This window comes from Sciurus carolinensis, chromosome 5 (assembly GCF_902686445.1).
Source record: "Sciurus carolinensis chromosome 5, mSciCar1.2, whole genome shotgun sequence".
Taxonomy (NCBI): domain Eukaryota; kingdom Metazoa; phylum Chordata; class Mammalia; order Rodentia; family Sciuridae; genus Sciurus; species Sciurus carolinensis.
Window position 1 is genome coordinate 175,760,230 of NC_062217.1, and position 17,897 is coordinate 175,778,126.

The 17,897-nt window shown below is 56.9% G+C and overlaps 1 protein-coding gene across 1 annotated transcript in view; it reads left to right on the forward strand.

Annotated features, from left to right (window-relative positions):
- Inpp5a (inositol polyphosphate-5-phosphatase A) overlaps nucleotides 1–17,897 on the forward strand; it is a 169,076-nt gene that overhangs the window by 42,542 nt on the left and 108,637 nt on the right. Inside the window, 1 exon segment of the mRNA XM_047554037.1 lies at nucleotides 5,850–5,891. Coding sequence (XP_047409993.1) covers nucleotides 5,850–5,891 — 42 coding nt within the window.

Consider the following 17,897-nt stretch of genomic DNA (forward strand, 5'->3'; position numbering starts at 1 on the left):
TGTGGACTTGCCCCTGTTCAGTCCGCAAGGTGCTCTCTGAGCTTCCTGGGCCTGGATCTGGTGTCTCATTAATTCTAGAAAGTTCTGAGCCATTCTGCTTGAAATACTTCTGCTGTACTGTCTGTGTGGCTCTCTATTTGCGCTGTTTGTCCTTTGGGAGTCGCCCCTCGTGGTGGGCAGAGTCTGTCACGAAGGCTCTGGCATGGGCGCCTCCTGGCTGTGCACCTGTGTGTTGGCACACGTCCTTGCTGCTGGATGTCCCAGGTGTGGGTGGCGACTGCTGTGCTCGCCTCGCCGTCCCCAGCCTCTCACCTCCTCTCCCTGCAGGTCTTGGAGGCGACCTCGTGTGGGTGGTGCGGCCTGGGCTGGCAGCCTGTGGCTCACCACGCCACCGACACCTGCCTCAGTGGGACTTTGGCTCAGCTCCTCACATTTTGGTATGAAGCAAATGTCAGGATGTCGTAACTTCAGTGGCAGATTTCAAGAAATCACACGTTTCCCCCCACACCTGAAGGGGGCGGTGGCAGAAGGGCTGCGGGCAACAACTTGGCACAGTGTTGGAGAACCACGTCACCTCTGTGTGCTGGATCGTGGCAGGTCTCCTTGCTCCTTCTTATCCCAGCCTGTGTTGCAAGGTGAAGTACATGTAGTGTTGGCTGGGCCCAGGTGTCCTTGGTCTCCAATGGGTTGGGCTTTTGGGACCTCCCCTTCTTACTGATGGGCTTGGACCCCCACCTTTATAAAATAAGAATGAAATACAGTAGTGATTGTGAAACAGCTCCACCAGAATGGGATTTGATCAGTGGCCTAGTTGGTGGGGACACCAATGGCTGCCTTTCCTTCCCTGTGCCCAGGGATCTCCTTCTGCCATCTTGACCATCTGAGCTTGGGGGCAAGGAGAGCTGGTCCTCTGGAGCGCAGTGTTCCCTGGCTTAGGTGTTTTAAGCTAAAACATCAGTCTCACCTCTTATAGGTTTCCCACTGAAGTGAAATTATTTTATGAATAATAGCATTATAGAAAAATAAAAGTTCCCTCCCGAATCCCACCACCCAGAATCACTGTCTGTGTGTGACAGCTGTCAGTGCAGAGGGCGGGTCGCCTGATTGCCTGATGGCATTGGAGGTTGGAGTCAGTCCTGCTAGAAGAGGCACTGAGTTGGAACTGACAGCACTTGACTAAATCTGAAATAATTATTCATCAGAGCAAGAGATGTGATATCCTGCCCATGTTCTTAGGATAAGAATGCTTCAGAGTTGTGGACTAGCTTTACCGTGTGTGTGAACACCCAGCTCTGCTTTGGAAGACGACTGCTGTCAGGCACCTCCACCTTCTGACGTGGTGGCTATCACTTGCATTGACCAGGCTGTGGCGGGTGGCTCTGCCCAGTCCTCCTCCTGCATGTGGCCAGCCTCAGTGTCCATGGCACGGCGCTGGAGGCCACGGGTGGCCTGAGTTCTGCAACCTGGGTTGCCTTACTGCCCGTCTTTTGGATGCCCTTCCCTCATGTGGGTTCCCTCCTTCTAGGGAGTCTTGTGCACACGTTCTCTGTCTTGGGTTTGTGCTGCCCTGCACCCTGAGCATCATGTGGTTTCCTCTGCAGACTCCCTGCCCACTTGGCTGCCCTACCTGGTGAGGTGTGAGGCTGTACCATTCTTCCTCATGCGGTTACTGGGCTTGTCCATGTCAGGGAACAGATGTCTTGATCTAACTCTCTTTGGCCATCTTTGCTCCAGTCCTAGAACTGGATGGTGGTTGAAGCAGTTGTTATTGTTTTATTGACTCTTAAAATTATCGCTCCTGTGCACTGTGGTATATGGGGTGGGAAGGGAAATGTCCCGTTACTGCTGCCAATTCCCGAATCCCTGAACTGCCTAGCAGAGGCAGGGGAGTAGTAGGTGGCTTACCTACTGCTGCTGGACAGGAGGTTTAGGATTGACTGGGTGGAAGGCTTGGTAACTGGTAGAGAAGATGGCCTCTGCCAGGCCTGAGAGTGGTACACGCCCACTGAGACTCTGCGGAGGGGAAGTACAGAGTGGAGAGTTAGCAGCAGAGCCAGGAGGGAGTGGCAAGAGTCAGGCGCTCAGGCTTGGTGCAGGTCTGGGGGGACCTTTGTCTTTTGCCAAGGGGAGTGGGAGGCATTGGAGGGTTGATGGGCTTGTCCCTGGCCACACTGTGGAGCATAGACTGGAAGGGGCAAGGCAGAAGCAGGGAGACCCCTTCTGAGGAAGAAAGCAAAGGCCGCAGACCCGTCTGGCAGGTGCGTGCAGTTGTAGAACCCTGATGGTGGAGGAGCAGATGTGGCTGGCCGAGGGCCGCGTGTTGGGAGAGAGCTGTGGACAGGCCCCAGCCTCCGAGGTGGAAGGGGAGTCACCTCCCAGAGACAAGCCACGTGTGGGAGTGTGAACAGGAGACTGAGCAGGCAGTGTGTGTGAGGAGGGCTCTGTGTAGGGCTGGGCAAGGGTCCTCAGTTCTCAGAGCTGCTGTCACGACACTCCAGCTGGTGTCTGGTGTGGTGGAGCTGTGGCACCCACGAGTCCCCCGTGTGCAGCAGGTCCTCCGGAGGCAGGCTGAGCTCAGGGAGGACAGTTCAGGGCAGCCATGCCCAACCTGGTGGCGTTGCCCACGTGTCCATGTGATGCTGGCCCAGTGTGCCCGTGACAGTGGGTGGGTGGGCATGCCAGATGGAAAGCCTTTTCTCTCGGAACCTCATCCCCTTTCAATGTCTTTCTCCTTTTCCTCCCTTCAGTTTAGATTTGTAGTCTGATTATTCTCCAGCTGTGATAGCCACTTATAAGTGGCAGATAGGCATGGCTGTCCCTGTCTAAGCCACCTGATTTGTAGCCTCACTGGATCTGCAGGTGAAGTGGGACAGAAATGACTCAAGGAGTGGCCTGAGGACGGGGTTGGAGTGTGTCATCAGGAGCACTCCTGCTGCACACGGGAGCCCAGTGCACGCGTTCACGCCTGTGCCCTGGCCTTCTTGGACATCTGTTGGATAGGGGCCCCAGAGTGACTTGGGAGTGGCTGCCCTGGGTTTGTCAGGCCCTGGGGTGGGCTGCGCATAGGCCGTCTGGCAGCATCACATCGATGGGCCCATTTCACAGGTCGGGCAGGGAGCCGTGAGTGGTTGAGGGGCTTGGGGCCCTCATGCAGCTGGGCTCCTGGTGCAAGCCAGAATCAAGGGAAACTCTGGTCACTGTGGCCTGTGGGCACTCCATGGCACCTTAGGAGGTTTTGCACACGAGTGGTGACCAGGTGGGCAGGGCATGAGCTGGAAATTTCAGGCTGCCCACACACCAGGGGCTGGAAGGGGTGGTGGTGGTGTGTGTTCACGTGGGTGTGCATGTGCTGGGTGCGTGTCTCGAAGACTGAACTCTGAGAGGAGGACAGAGGAAGCAGGCCCTGTCGGCGGAGGTGGAGGTGGGCACGAGGCGAGGGACCTGGGCCTGGGTGTCTGCTGGGGGCCTGGTGAGGACACAGGAGGAATGCCCTGGCTCCATCCTCCAGAAGCAGAGTGGTGGCCGCAGGTGCACCCGTCACCGCAGCAGGGTCTCGTCCGTCACCGCCCAGTGTTCCAGGGGAAACACTTTGTTCCTGGACAGGTGTGCCTCACTGTGTGCCCAGGTGCGCCTTCACTGCGGTCGTGTGGGCAGCACACAGTCAAGTTCTGTGACCTCTGCTCCCCTTGCCCTGCTCAGCTTGCCTTCCCTGAGGCTTGGCGCCTTCCTCCCCATGCCAGGGCCTCATCCTCTGGTTCTGATCTCCAGGCCTCCTGGCATGCTCTCCTTAGGCCCACAAGGCCAGCAGCTCTGGAGAGGACTGCTATGGCCGAACCTCAGTCACTTCCCCTGTGGAAGGCTGACTGAGCACCTTGGCATCTGGGGATAAAAGACCAATGCCCATATTTTGCACGTTATCTTGGAGCCCTGCTGCTGGCTGCCCTTGCAGAACTCACCTGGGTGGGGCGCTCTGTTGGTGGCAGGCCCTGGGAGGGCACTCCTGGGCCTTGCCTGTGGCTGCGTCAGGATCTGGTACAGGGATTGACATGTTTCATAACGGGAGTCTTGCCTTTGATTGCTGAAGGACTTTGGAGTGAGAATTCAGCTGTCGTGGAGGCCAGGTGCAGAGGTCCAGGCAGGGACTGGTCCCTGCAGCTTGGCTTCTGGTTGATAGGACTCTGCCTGGGCCCAAAGGAGCCTGAGGCCTGAGGGCCAGACCTGCCAAGAAGTCTTCCACCATGTCCACGCTTTGTGTGTTCATTAGGTCTGTGAACATAGGGTTGTGTCCACCTCTTGGCCATTGAATTATGCTGCTGACAATAGGCATGTGCAGGTTTCTGTGTGGAACGTTTCACTTCTTGGGTGCACACCTGGGTGGACTTGCTGGCCAGTTGGTACTCTGGGTCTAGCATTTCGAGAAGCCACCAGTGTTCCCTGCAGCAGTGAGGACAGACTCCTGTTCCCTGGCACCACTGCCGGCTTTTGTTGTAGTGTTCCAGGGGTTGTGTAAGCCCCTGCTTTTGTATTTTGTCCATGGCTAATGATTGAGCCTCTGCCTGGCCATTCTGCTCAGATCCTTGCCAGCTCCAGTTGTTCTTTTGCTGCCTTGCTGTGGCTCTCTGGGGTCAGAGGAGGGAGGCTGTGCCACTGGTGTGAGGGCCCAGGCCCTCCTGGGCACTCTGTCAGTGGACAGCCCAGTCTCCCTCACACTCTCTGTGGTCTGTGAGGTTCTTGATCCTTGCCAGCTGTTTTCCCTTCACTAATTGATCTGAAATTCTGTCTTCTTGATTCCCAGAACCCTTAGAAACACTTGCAACTGGGTGTGGTGGCCTATAATCCTAGCCACTGGGGAGACTGAGGATTGAGAGTTCAAAGCCAGCCTAGGCAATTTAGCAAGACCTTGTCTCCAAAACAAACAAACAAACAAACAAACAAACAAACAAACAAAAAAGCCTACATCTGTATTTATGTCTGTATATCTGTATCTCTGTGTATCTAACTCATTTGGGCTGGCTGCAGTTCAGGGGTAGAGCCCTTGAGTGCTGTTCCAGGGCCTGGGTTTGACCCCTAGCACCATACACACAAGAAGCACCAGCTGGCAAATGGAGAAGGCACCCAGGGAAGCAGTGTGGTGCTGCTGGCTTCACTTGTGGGGGCTTCTAGGGCACACCTAGGCTCTTGTGGTCTGGATGTGGGTGCTCAGAGATCTGCCTGCTCTAGGGGCCGAGGTGTCAGGGCTCTAGTCCCTTGGTGACAGGGGAGGGCATTGTTTTCGTTTTTCTGTATTGCCATTGAAACACATTGCGTTCAACACCGTAGGTGTTCTTAAGCATGCAGGTCACCAGTGTGTAGTTGTTCACAGCGATTTCTGTGGCTCTCGGGACATTTCCTCTGGCAGCACTGTCGCCGCACCCTCTACACACCAGCTTTCTCCCCCTGGGGCTGATTTCCAAGGAGGCACTTCCCCAGTGCACAGCAGGCTGAGCACAAAGAACTGCCCTGTGGTTGGTATCTTGTGCTCTGCAAAGTGCCACTGAGTGGTGCCTGAGCTGCTCTGGCCAGGCTGGAGTTGTGGCCAGTTGCAGGCTGTCACTTTCTGCTTGAAGCAGAAGTACAGAGCTGTCTCCCTCCCCATGACCCTGTGGGGGGGACAGAGTAGGACTGGTGGGGGATCCTGGGGCCCTGTGCATACCTGCCTTCCACCAAACAAGGACTGCCCTGCTTTGTGCCCCAGGAATGGCCTTCATGAGGAGTGGGGTTCCCCTTGTGGAGAGGGGTCTCTTTGCTCCAGCCCTCTGAGCCGGTGTCTGTGGTCTGACTGTCTCTTCTTTTTTCTTCTTGCCTTACAGCCAGAAAACCTGCAGAAGAACTGGCTTCGTGAATTTTACCAGGTAAGAGCTGGAGTGGGCGTTCCTCCAGAGAGCTTGGAGGTGAGCTCCTGGGAGGGCTGCAGCGGGTCTGTGTGGAGTGCAGGCCCGGCTGCCTGGCTGCCTGGCTGGGCCGAGCAGTGCTGAGCAGGATGGCTTCCTGTCACCATCCCACGGCCAGCCAGGCCCAGGTCCTCTGCAGGGATCGTTGTTCACGTCTGGGCTTCCACCCAGCCTGGGGTTCCTTCTTGTGGCTGGGGGTGAGTGCTGTCACTTCTCGGGAGGGTCCTGTGGCTGTGGTGTGAGGCCTGGACAGAGGTACTGCTGTGGGTCTGGGCAGTGGTGCTGTTGGACGAGGTGCAGATCCCCAGTTGGCACTGGGTGAAGGTTTATTGAGTGCCTGTGGCTCATTCCTGAAGATGCTGCTTTGAAGAGACATGTGGGGACATGTAGCGGTGTGCCTTCCAGTGCTGGGGGCAGGAAGATGGACATGACAAGGATTGGGTGGACACAGTGCTCTTCTGTCTGCTGTCTGTGGCAGGGTGCAGTGGGACCCAGGGGCTGACTTCTCCCAGTTTTCCTTAGCTGCTTTGGACAGAGGGACCCAGAAGGCCTGTGGAGGCACAGGTGTAGGATGAAAATGGGCCTCAGGGCACCTGGGCCAGCAGCCAGTGGTTCCAGAAAAAGGGTTGTAGAGATGGGGACAGAGGTTGGCAGGTCAGGGAGACTCAGAGAGGGCGCAGGTGTGTCAGCGCAGGTCTCGGGGTGGGTGCTGGGAATTCTTGTCAGTGTAGGGTCCATTGTCACTCAGGCCTGGGGATGGGACCTTACCTGCAGGGTGCTGGGGTCTGTGGCATGTGGGTGGAGGGGGATGTGCCCCGTGAATTGCCTCCTTTCTTTTGTTGTAGGATAGTCGCCTTGGAGAGCATTGACCGGCCTGTTTCTGTCTGTGTGGGCCCTGGAGGCTGGTTCATGCCCTCATGAGAAACCGGGAAGCACAGATGCCTAAAGATTCTCAGGGTGGCGGGGAGCCAACCATGCAGGTGGTGGTGCCCTTCCGTGGCTGTGAGTCAGGTCCAGGGCGAGACAGGGTGACCAACCTTTCCTGGAGACGTGGAGAGGCAGACAGGAGGTAGTGGGCCACAGTGACCCGGAGGCTATGTCTGTGTGGTGATCTGACCCTCCTTGAGGTCTGGCCATTTTTCAGGGATACAGGGACCCTGTGTGGCTGTTGGCACCTCTGTTGCAGAGAGAGCCTGTGTCCTCAGGGTCTTTCTGTCTGCCTGCTCTCCATGACTGGGTACTGGTTGGAGGCCAGGACCTCCCTGTGCTGTCCCCCAGGTGTGCCGCTGGGTGGGAGATGTGGCCTCCTTTTGTTTGTGGTAGGGGACGAGTCCCTCTCCAGTGGGGGTTTGGCTCTTCTGCAGCCTCTGGTCAGGATCCTGTGGTCCCCCGTAGATCCTGGAGGCTGGAGGATCCCATAGTGGCTTTGTCTTCACTGGAAGTGGCAGTGGGTGATACCTGGTCTGCTGACGGAGTGGAGCCTGGAAGGATAACAGGGCCAGCCAAGTCACAGGGTCTGGGCCTTTGTCCTGGAAGTCTTCTGGGGAGGACTGGGAGGAGGTGGGAAGCCCCCTTGCGGCCCGTGCCGCCTCACTGACTCATCTGTTCTGGGTGCAGGCCTCCCTGCCCGCGGTGCTGGCGCATCGAGCTCTGCTGCTGGCTGTGTCCTTGCGTGCACCTTTGTAAAAGATGTCGGGCCAGGACCCGTGCCCTCCCCCACTGGGAGGGCAGTGGGACTAGTGGAGAGCCCACCTCTGCCTGTGGCAGTGAGGATGAAGGGCCCTGCTGTGGGAACAGGGCAGCGTGTCTGTGCACGTGCGGCATTGCTCACTCAGCCCACGGCGAAGCTGAAGCCGTCACCGCAGTCCACTCATCACACAGACCTCACTCAGGCACAGCTCAGGGGCGCCCTGACCATCATTCCTCCCTGGCCCCTGGAGCGCCCTCCCGTTTCCTGGAGAGGCTGGGATCTGGAGGGTTGGAGGAACCCTTCTGCCTTGCAGGTGCAGGTGCAGGTGAGGTGGGGAGGATAGGTAGGCTGTCTTGTGACCGTGCTCTCAGGAGCAGGGCCCTGCCTGCCTTGCTCAGGGCTGTGTCCAGCCTCCTGATGGTTTGCACATGGCGTGTTCCCTGCAGTTGTCTTTTGAGTGTCTTCTGAGTAAGTAGAATGAGCAAAAAAGTGTCAACTCCATTTTCCTCTGCTTCTGCCCCTCCAACCAAGTCCTGCGAGTGGCTGCAGGAGAGTGGACTCCATGAGGGGGTCGCAGATCTGTGTGCTCTCACGCTCCGCTCGCGTCCATGCAGGCTCCCCGTTTTGGTAAACTGAGGTGTCTTTCTGTGTAAATCAATATCCAGTCTGTCCTAAATGCTCGCAGTGTCTCACACCTTTATCTTTATATGTATTTTGGTCTCATTTAATTTTTGTTCTTGTACCTTTGACCTATAACCATCCGTCTTAGCCATAGAAACTTGTTGAGGAGGAACGAGTTCTTCCCATTTAGCTGTTCAGATAGCCGTCCTGATGATTCCTGATGATTAGCAGTACTTGGTAAGGTCTTTTCCCGTTCAGTTGAAGTTTGTCTTCTTTCCAGGTCTTGATTAAAATCAAGTCGCCAGGCTGGAAGTGATGAATGCAAATGCCAGAAGGAATAATCATACCAGGAGGAAAAAAAGGCACAGATAGGTCTCACCTTGACTCAGAGCAAACTTGTGACTCTGACGGAGCTTTTCGTGATGTTTATCAGGCACTCCTGTATAAAACCCTTCCTGTATAACCTCCCAGTTTTACTTACTTTCGGGAGGACTGACACAATGTACATCTCAAGTGAAAAACCATTGTCTTTTTGTTTAAATCCACATGTATGACTGTTTTGGTTATGTTCTCTTGCTAGGTGTTTTAAGACCAAGGTGGTCAAACTGACCTTTTCCTATCTACTGTTAGAGTCAGCTGAGATTTGTCAGGGGTCACTCTTGGGAAATTGTGTGGCACCTGCCCCAAGGAGGACCTTCTTTCCTCCTTTCCCAGTCAGCTCCCACAGGCCCTGCAGATCTGTGTTGCCTGGACCCCGCACAACACCCCGGCCATCCTCGATTGCCTGCCAGCTGTTGGCAGCTCCTGTGAGTTGCTCTGGCAGGCCTCCTTTACCGCCTGTTGCTGTGATGTGGTGTGGCTCCTGTGTTCTCTCCATGGGTCTGGCTGGGTCTGGCCAGCCTGGACATGGTGTGCAACCTTCTGTGGACATGTGCCTGCTCCTCTTGGACCCACTCCCAGGAGAGGCGTGCTGAAAGCCGGACGGGGCTGCATAGGCCCGGGTGCCATACCCAGCCAGCTGGTCCATCTCCAGCCCACTCTGCTTGCTGAGTTGGGGCAGTACCTGCAGCCTCCTGGGTAGCTTGCGCTCAGTGTAGGGTGCATATATTGGCAGTCTTCACTGCTCACTGTCCACAAATTCATCATGCTGGCCGTGGCAGTGGGGGGCGGCTTGGAGCCATGTGGCATAGTGGAGGAGGCCCGAGAGAGGCCCGTGCTGGGATCGGCCGCCCCGAGGGAGCCTCCTGAGGACGTAGCGCAAGGCCCCACCAGCTGCAGACTGCCTGAACTTCAGCTTCCAGAGCTGCGGGAGATGAGTATCTGTGAGTGTCTGCGTCACCTGGTGATGGCAGCCCTTGCTGGGCCAGGCAGGTGAAGGCACTGCAATGTGCTCCCCCAGGCTTCGGGAGGCTAAGGCTGGGAGCCGCTGCTGGCGCCACACCTGTGCTGAGAGGTTCAAGCCTGGCTGCTGAGCAAGGGAGCTTGGAGTCTGCCTTGCTGTGTGGGTGAATCCAGGGTTCAGCGAGGTGAGGGTGCTGGGCATGGGCCTGAAGGTGGCAGCGAGGGTGAGGGTGCTGGGCATGGGCCTGAAGGTGGCATCTGTCCCTGTTGGTCGCCATACTGAGCACCGTGTCTCTGTTGAAGTAGGGTCCCCCAGCCAGTGCTCCTCTGTGCCAGGCTGTCAGTGTAAGTTGGCCATAATTGTGGAATGGATGAGCAAATGAAGGTGGAAGGGAAGCGTCTCCCAGGAACAGCAGTGGAGAAGGCAGAGGTCCAGGCGGATTGAGGCTGGGGCGAGGGTGGCGGGAGAGTATTGAGAGAGGTTGGGGACTCGGGTGGGGCCCTGGGACGAGCCCCTGCAGCAGTGCTGGACACGGACAGTTCACCGTGAGGCTGTGGGCTGGAGTGGAAAGCAGGTGCCAAGGGGCTGGTGGCTGCAGAGAGCTGTGAGTGCAGAGGCGGCGAGAGCCATGGCGCTCTGCGATTTGCAGACTGCGTTGCCGATACCTGCCCAGCTGCTGGGTGTGCTGCGGTATGTGGTCGGCTCAGGACCCCAGGTGTGGGCTGGCCAGGAGGAAGGCAGTGAGCCTCAGGTGTGGGCGAATGCTTTTCTAGAAATCAGTCTCCTAAAGAAAAAGAAGGAATGAATCTCCAACAGAAAGCCCCAAAAACGTATCCCCTGCCAGCGGCATCTTAGCATCCATGAGCGGCATGACCCTGCCTGACGGCACTTTGTTTCTTTTTAAACAAGATCTGCTGGCACACGCAGACGGAGCTTGGGCCCTTCTTGCCCACTGTGGGGGGCAGTACAGCAGAGCCGTCTCAGGTCCTGACCCTGCAGAGCCCCTCACGTCTCACACCCCCTCCTCGTGCCTCTGTGTCCTGGTGGCAGGAGGGTGGCCACACCTGGAGGTCGTCCTGAGGAGCGATGGGCTCCCTGCGATCTACCTGGGCATGGCCTCAGCCACCGTGGGGACGTGGGCAGGCCACTGCTGCACTGTGGTGAGGCAGACTGTCCTGCCCGCTCACGGTCAGCTGCACATTTGGGGAGGGGACCTGTGGAAGGAAATGTAGCTGCTCCCTCTTTCTGGATAGGAGAGGCTCTTCTGACTGCAGATAGTTGAAGGAATCGTGCAGGAAAAGGCCGATAAATCTGACTCCGCAAAGCTGGCCGAGTTTATTCACACTCCTGAAGCCTGAGTGTCACTAGAAGAGACTGGGAACACACTGAAGAGACGACAGTCTGCTGTGAACGTGTGGAGGAGCCCTTCCGGGGGGGTGTTGGCCTCAGGGAGAGGCTGTGCTAGCCTCTCTGCTGCTGTGGCAGAGCCACGTGAGGCACCTGTGCAGCCCCCGTTTACCGAGAGGCATGTAGGAAGGTGAAGAGAGACAGGTGGAATCGAGCTTAACGGTGTACTTCGTTTGACCGGAATGTCCACGTCATTTTGACGTGTATTGGTGTGCTTGCGTGCTCCCTTTGGAATCGTGTGTGTTCATTACTCTTGGTGCACATCCATCTCAGACACAGGCGCGGGACACTCAGTGACCGCTGACTCAGACGCGGCCCGTCTCCCTGCAGCTGAGGCACTGCGCTTGCGCTCCCACTGCCTCAGGGGAGAGACGTGCCTGCGTTTGGCTGCAGGGCTTGCTGACATGATGGCGTGGGCATGCCCAGGGCTGCAGATGGGAAGCATCCTTCTGGAAAGAGCTTGACAGAATACTTCAGGGGTCTCAGGCTTGTCCTTGCTGGGGACAGGCCCCATAGATGCCCACGGAAGCCCAGCCATGTCCTGAGGGTCGGGCGTGAAGGACTGTGTGCAGCTTCTCAGTCATGCGATCACAGCTCTTAATGATCTGGGAGAAGGGCTTAAGTTAGAATATTCTCATAAGTGTTGCAGGATAGTAGTATAACATTCATATGCATAGGAAAGGTTGGTGGGAAGGGTGACAGATGACCTGCTTCCTGATGTGTCCCTGTGTGTTTGGAGTCAGCGCAGCCTGCGTATGTGCTCCTGCACTGCCAGGTTCTGCTCAGCCCCTTTCGTGGTCATCCCAGAACAGCTCTGCTGCAGCTGCCCTCCACACTCCAATCTACAGGTGGGAAAACCGAGGGTTAGAGAGCTTGAGAGATGTGTCTGAGACACATGGTGAAGCAGTGGCCAGACGGGGGCCCCGTCACCGTGGTTCTTAGGTGGTGCTTCCCTGGGCAGTAAGAAGAGTGGGGAGGCAGACTGGGGGTCTGTGGATGGACAGGAGGCCGCAGGAGTGACGGGCTTGGTACTGTGGAGGCGTGGAGGAAGGCCTGGGAGTTGGCCTGGGAGTTGGCCTCAGCCTGGGAGGCAGGCCCTGTAGAGGATCCTCGTGAACTCGCAGTGCTATGGAAGAACGTGGGGGACATGGGGACTGGGAGCTGGGGGCTGGACTCCCTTCCCCAGGACTGGCAGGTCATTTGCTGTGGGAGGGGGAGTGGGGAGGTTGGGGCCCTGGAGGAAAAAGGAGGGTGTTTAGTTGGACCTTCAGGTGAGGGTGAGACGTGAGGACCCCAGGAGAAGAGGGTGTCCTTGATAGTGCCCAGCAGCCCCTCTGAGAACTCTGGGTAGCCCTTGGAGAGAGCTGTGGTGAGCACTCTCTTGAGTGTCCAGGAAGGGAGAGAGGAGATGGACGTGTCTGCTGGAACCTGGGTGGGTCCTGTGGCCCTGGACTCTGGAAGGTGCTGATGGGAGTGGGTGATGGAGGTTGCAGAGGTGGGAGGGGCTGGTGCCACAGCACTGGGGGAGCTGTCTTGAGGGCTTGTGGGGGAGCCTTTGCAGCTCTGGACCCCACCATCAGGGGCTCCCTTCCCCTCAGGTGCTCACGTCCCTGTGAGTCAGCAGTGGGCACGATGAGGAGGGCCCTCATGGAACCGTGTAGTGGGAGGCTCCTGGGAGCTGTGAGAAGTGCCCGACTCCTCTTGCCATGCCTGTGAGGGTGAGCTGCTTGCTGGCTTCTAGGTCAGCTGTAAAGCCAGGGCGAATGGCTGGGCGGTGGGCAGCCTGCTTGGTGACCTTCAGTTTGATTGTCCTCCCACCTCGCTGGGGAAAGTGCTGCGCAATTTAAATCAACAAGTTCACACAGTGCTTCGATGTCCTCCAGCAAGAGACTGTGTCCAGAGGGAAGTGAGCCAGTCCTTTACTCCTGCTTCTTCCCCTGGCTTCCTTTCAGGCAAGGATCTTCAAGCTGCCTTCTGCCTGCGAGGGAGAGGGGCTCAGCAGAGAGCCTGGTCTTGCAGAGAAAACTCAGATGTGGCATGGCTACCACTTGTCCCCAGGTGGTCAATCCCATACAGACCCAGGAGGCTACTGCTTGCTTGCCCTGGCCACACTGCCTAATGTGAGGTCATGGGTCTGTAGCATCCTGTGCAGGGCAGTGAGAATAATATGCCTGCTGCCCACAGAGCTGGCTCCTTGTACTCTGTGTTGCCTCTGGCCCTGTGCTGGGCGTGGACTTGCAGAGAGGCCACTGGACAGGTTCATGAAGAGCTGAGTCTAGATGATCCCCAACTCGGGCTGCCTGAGCCTGCTGGGAGTGGAGGAAGAGCCCCGGCTGAGACCCGCGGGCAGTGGGAGTGCCATGAGCGGGCGTTCCCAGCCTGGCGGGTGCTTGGCTTGCCTCTTCCTGGCCCTTATCCTAACTCTCAGGCTCCCAGTGGTTGTGCTCGCGGGTGTAATTCCTTTTTAGGTCACTCTGATACTCCTCTTGAAGGAGGACTAACAAGGCCTGCCTGTTGCTATTTTTAACTTGGCTCTTGGCAGTGTACAGGGCCAGTGGCCACAGGCCTGTGCCACAGGCTTCCTGGAGCCAAGAGTGGCCTTCTTGCTTGAGTACCTGCACAGCGTCATAAGCAGGGGGCTGCTTTTTGTGTGTATGTGTGTGTGAGACGCTTTGCGTTCCTTGCCACATTTCTAATTCACTCTTTTCCAAATGCTTTTCTTCAGCCTTCCTGTGCAGAATACAGTTCAGGGAAAATGATAGTAGAAGAACCTACATATTTTTACCAGTTGCCCATTTTTTTCTTTAAGGTAGAAATCTTTTCTTTTTTCAGTAGAATCTTGGTCTAGGACACATGCAGCTCTGGCCATTGACTTCTCTGGTTGTCCAGGGTTCAGAGTGTGGAACAGGAGGGCCAGCACAGGGCAGGGGAGCATCCTGCGGGGGGTATGCAGGTGTGTGTCACTGCTTCCCAAGGCGTTTCCAGCCAGCTGTGACTGCCTTGTGCCCCAGCGTGGCCTTTCCCTCCCGTGCACAAAGTGCCCCCCGCTGCCAGGCTACTCGTTTTGCCTGAATAATCCTTTGCCCATTGTCTTCCATGATCCAGAGCTCCTTCTAGTGGCCAGGAAAAGGCCACCCAGAGCTGCTTTGCTGGGCTGCAGCTGCCAAGGGGCTCTGCATGCTGCTCCCCATCCTCCTGGTCTGGGGCCAGGCGGCCGTTACCACTTCTCCCTGCTCCTGCTGCAGCCCTTGGTGCGAGTGCTGGGGTCCAACTGATGGCTGCCCACCAGAGCCCATGCTGAGCGCCTGGTGCCTGCCTCTCATCAGCGCCCCACAAGGAAGGCATGGGAGTGGACCCTGGAGACCAGGGCGCCAGGCACAGGTCCTAGTGGGAGGTGGCGAAGTGAGAATCCATACTGGGTGTGCTCCTACCTCTGTGCCCCCACCCTTCATCTAGTGGTGTGCAGGAGTGGACTGTGGAGTGCTCAGCAACCTGGGGTCCGTCGCTCATTATAACAAGTCGGATTACAGATTCTTACAATTAAGAAAATCACAGTGACCAGAGTAGTCGGTGCCCAACTCACCACTTCCTTGTTGCTGTTGCGCTGTGCCTCGTCCCATCCTGCTTGTTTCCTGGCGTCTGAGTGAGGCAGCACACCACTGCCAGGCATGGCTGAGCACTCCCCAGCCCTGTGTGGTGCCATCATGCTGGTAGGTTAGCATTTGTGCAGAGGGGCATTTGTACCAGGGAGATGCTTGTACCCCAGGGTTCTTGCCCAGAGCTGGTCTTCTAGCCCGTCAGCACACTGCCACTAGCTCAGTGGGTTGGGCAACTGCTGTCCCACCCGACCCCGAGGAGACATCTGTGCCTGGGCAGCGGTTGCTGGGGTTTCAGAAAGGAGCAGGACTGTGAGCCAGCTACGCCCAGTGAGCACGTGCCAGCAGGAAGTATCACCCTTGCCTTTCTGAGTGCTGGTGCTTCAGAACCCCGTTGCAGAGCTGTCCTGGTCCCCGTGGGCACTGGTCCCCTCCACGTCTTCCCACGGAGGGCAGCTGTCTCTTACTCCTGTGCCACTGAGATTTGTTGCTCCTTCAGTGAAGTGTTCACTTGTGCCCTGGAATTATTCCACAGATTCACTCATTTGCAAAGGAAAATTTTTTTCTCTGTTAGCCAGTTGTTTCTAACAGCATGTCACAAAAACAGATCTAAAGCGCTCTTCTGCGTTTCCCGTCATGTGCAGCAGCTGGGTTGGTTTTCAGCGTGTGCTCTCTTCTGTGCCATCCAGCCTGGCGTGTGTACAGAGTCCTGTGGTGTGGCATGGCTGTGTGGCTCCTGAGCAGGGTCCCTCACCACATAGCTGGCAGTGTGTGCATTTCCTCGTCGAGCTCCCAGGCGGATGAGGTGATGGTGATGCCTCCGTTCTTCCCCTCATCAGCAGGAAACTTGGAAAGATCAGAGACTGCCGAGGAAATGCTCGCCCTCATTCAGATGGGTTCACTGTGAAGCATTTGGGGTGGGTTGCCGCTCTGGTCCAAGGCCCTGGCCCCAGCTGATGTGTTTGTTGGGCCTCTGGTTTGTTCTTGTCAAGTTAAATGTTGAGTGTGCTCAGCACATCTGCTTGACGAACTTCAGACCTGTACAGGGGAGGGTGGTGGGACTGTCCAGGCCCAGCCCCACACTCGGCAGTGAGCGGGCCGGCTCATTCGAAATCTGCCTGCACATGCTCCTCCACCCCTAGTCGTCTCTAAGCAAAATGACAGCCTATCACTTGATTCCTAGGTATTTATTTATTTAGTGTCCTGGGGATTGAACCCAGGGCGCCCTACCGCTGAGCTACCCCAGCCTCAGCCCCCTCTGGCGTCTTGAGACAAGGGTGCACTGAGTTGCTGAGGCTGGCTCTGAACTGACTTCTGTCGGCCTCACGCCCGGGCATGTTTGTGACCGAATACCCATAGTTACCTCTACAGAATTAGAAGAAGCCCCACAATATCACTGTCACACCCAAAAGGGTTGCAGGTGATGACCACATACCCTCTATTGTCTCACAACTTCTCAGTTTATATATTAAATTTCATTGCTGTGTTGGTAGACATGATAGTCTGTGGCTTCGTTGAGGTTTGAGTTTACAGCAAGGGCCTGCAGTCACGCCTGCCCGACCCTCTGTGGTCAAGATGCGACTGCTCCATCACCACCTGGTCCTGGCCCTTTGCCCCCTTCCCTCCCTCCCTCCACTGATGTCCCAGGCAGCCGCTGCTTTGCTTTCTGATGAGTTTGTGTTTCCTGGGATTTTCTGTAAACAGATTGAACACTGTGTGTCCTCCTCCTTGTCTGGCTGCCCTCAGGCAGTGCAGCTGCTCCCTGTGGTCAGAGCACAGTCTCTGCTTTAATCCCTTGAGCCCACCAGGACTTGGTTTGTGGCCAGCCCAGGCTTTTCTTGGCGGGTGTACCATGGGCAGGCCGAGAACGTGTGGTCTGTGTGCCACGGGGCTGTGTGCGACTGCCATTCTGTCCTGTGTGTGTCCCTGAGTGTCGGGGCTTGGGTGGGGCCGCCTGGAGGAGGGTGTCATTCAGCCCCGCGACGGTGGGGTGATTGGCTGTGCTGTCCCTGGTCAGCTTCCGCGTGCGTGGCTGGGCTATCTCCCAAGCCTCGTCTCCAGTGTCCCTCACCGGTGCTCTTCCTGTCTCCTGCTGCGGCCACCACTGCCTTCCTGGCTCCCATTGCAGGGCATCCTTCTACTCAGTGTGGCCCTGCCAGGGCGTGTGAGGTCCTGGCCCCGTGCACCCTGCCTGCACTGCCTCCTGCTGGAGGGCCCAGGCTAGAGCCCTGTGGCGGAGCCTCCCGACTATGCGGCTAGTGACCACCTGAAATGCCGTCAGTGTGTCGAGCTGGATCTTTGGGTGTTCTCTTAGTTCCAGCTCATGCAGCCACCTGGGCCTGCGGCTGCTGCTGCACAGGGTGGGTCTGGACAGCTGCACTGGCATGAGTCTCGTGTGGTTGAGTTTGGGTCTGCTGTTTCACGACCTGTCTGTACTACTTGTTCCTTTCCCCTTATTCCTGTTTTATTTTGAATTATCATTTTTTTTGCATTTCATTTTAATTTTATCTTTTGACTGGCTTTAAAAAAATGTTTTCCGGGCTGGGTGTGGTGGTGCACATCTGTAGTCCCCAGGACTCAGGAGACCGAGGCAGGAGGATCAAGAGTTCAAGGCCAGCCTCAGTAACTTAGCAAAGCCTGAAGCAACTCAGTGAGTTGTCTCTAAATAAAACATAACAAGGACTGGGGATGTGGCTCAGTGGTTGAGCATGCCTGAGTTCAGTCCCCTGTAAAAAATCAAATAAATAAAATAATGGAAAAAAACTCCAAAAAACATCAAAAACACCTTTCGGTGGTTGGATTATGACACACAGGCATCACCCAAGGCGGGACTTCTCGGGGAAATGTGTCCCCAGGTGGTTTCACCACGCACGGGGAGTAGTGCACACACCTGTGTATGTCAGCGGGGCAGCGGGAGGCTCCGCGACCACAAGCGGAAGGAGGCTGCTGCTGGGCCGCAGGGCAGACTGCCTAGTGCCGTTTCTTTCTAATGAGTAGGAGGAGTGCCCTCTGGGATGATGGGGCACGTGTGGCGTGCCTGGCCGCTGAGCCGTGGGCCCGCACGTGGCCGTGCGCCGCGCCCTGTAGGACTGGCATTGCAGCCGCTTGCTCACACCTGCCCATGGACACGTGGTGCCTGTGCTGTGTGGAGGCCTTGCGGAGGCTGACCCGTGCGTCTGGAGATCACAGTTGAGCGCAGCTCGTTTTGCAGGCACGCCGTTTCAGTGCAAGCATGTGGTCCTTGGTGTGCGGTGCCGAGGCCCTGCTGCCACACGGGTTTCCGTGCAGCACAGGCAGGTTCACGCCAAGTG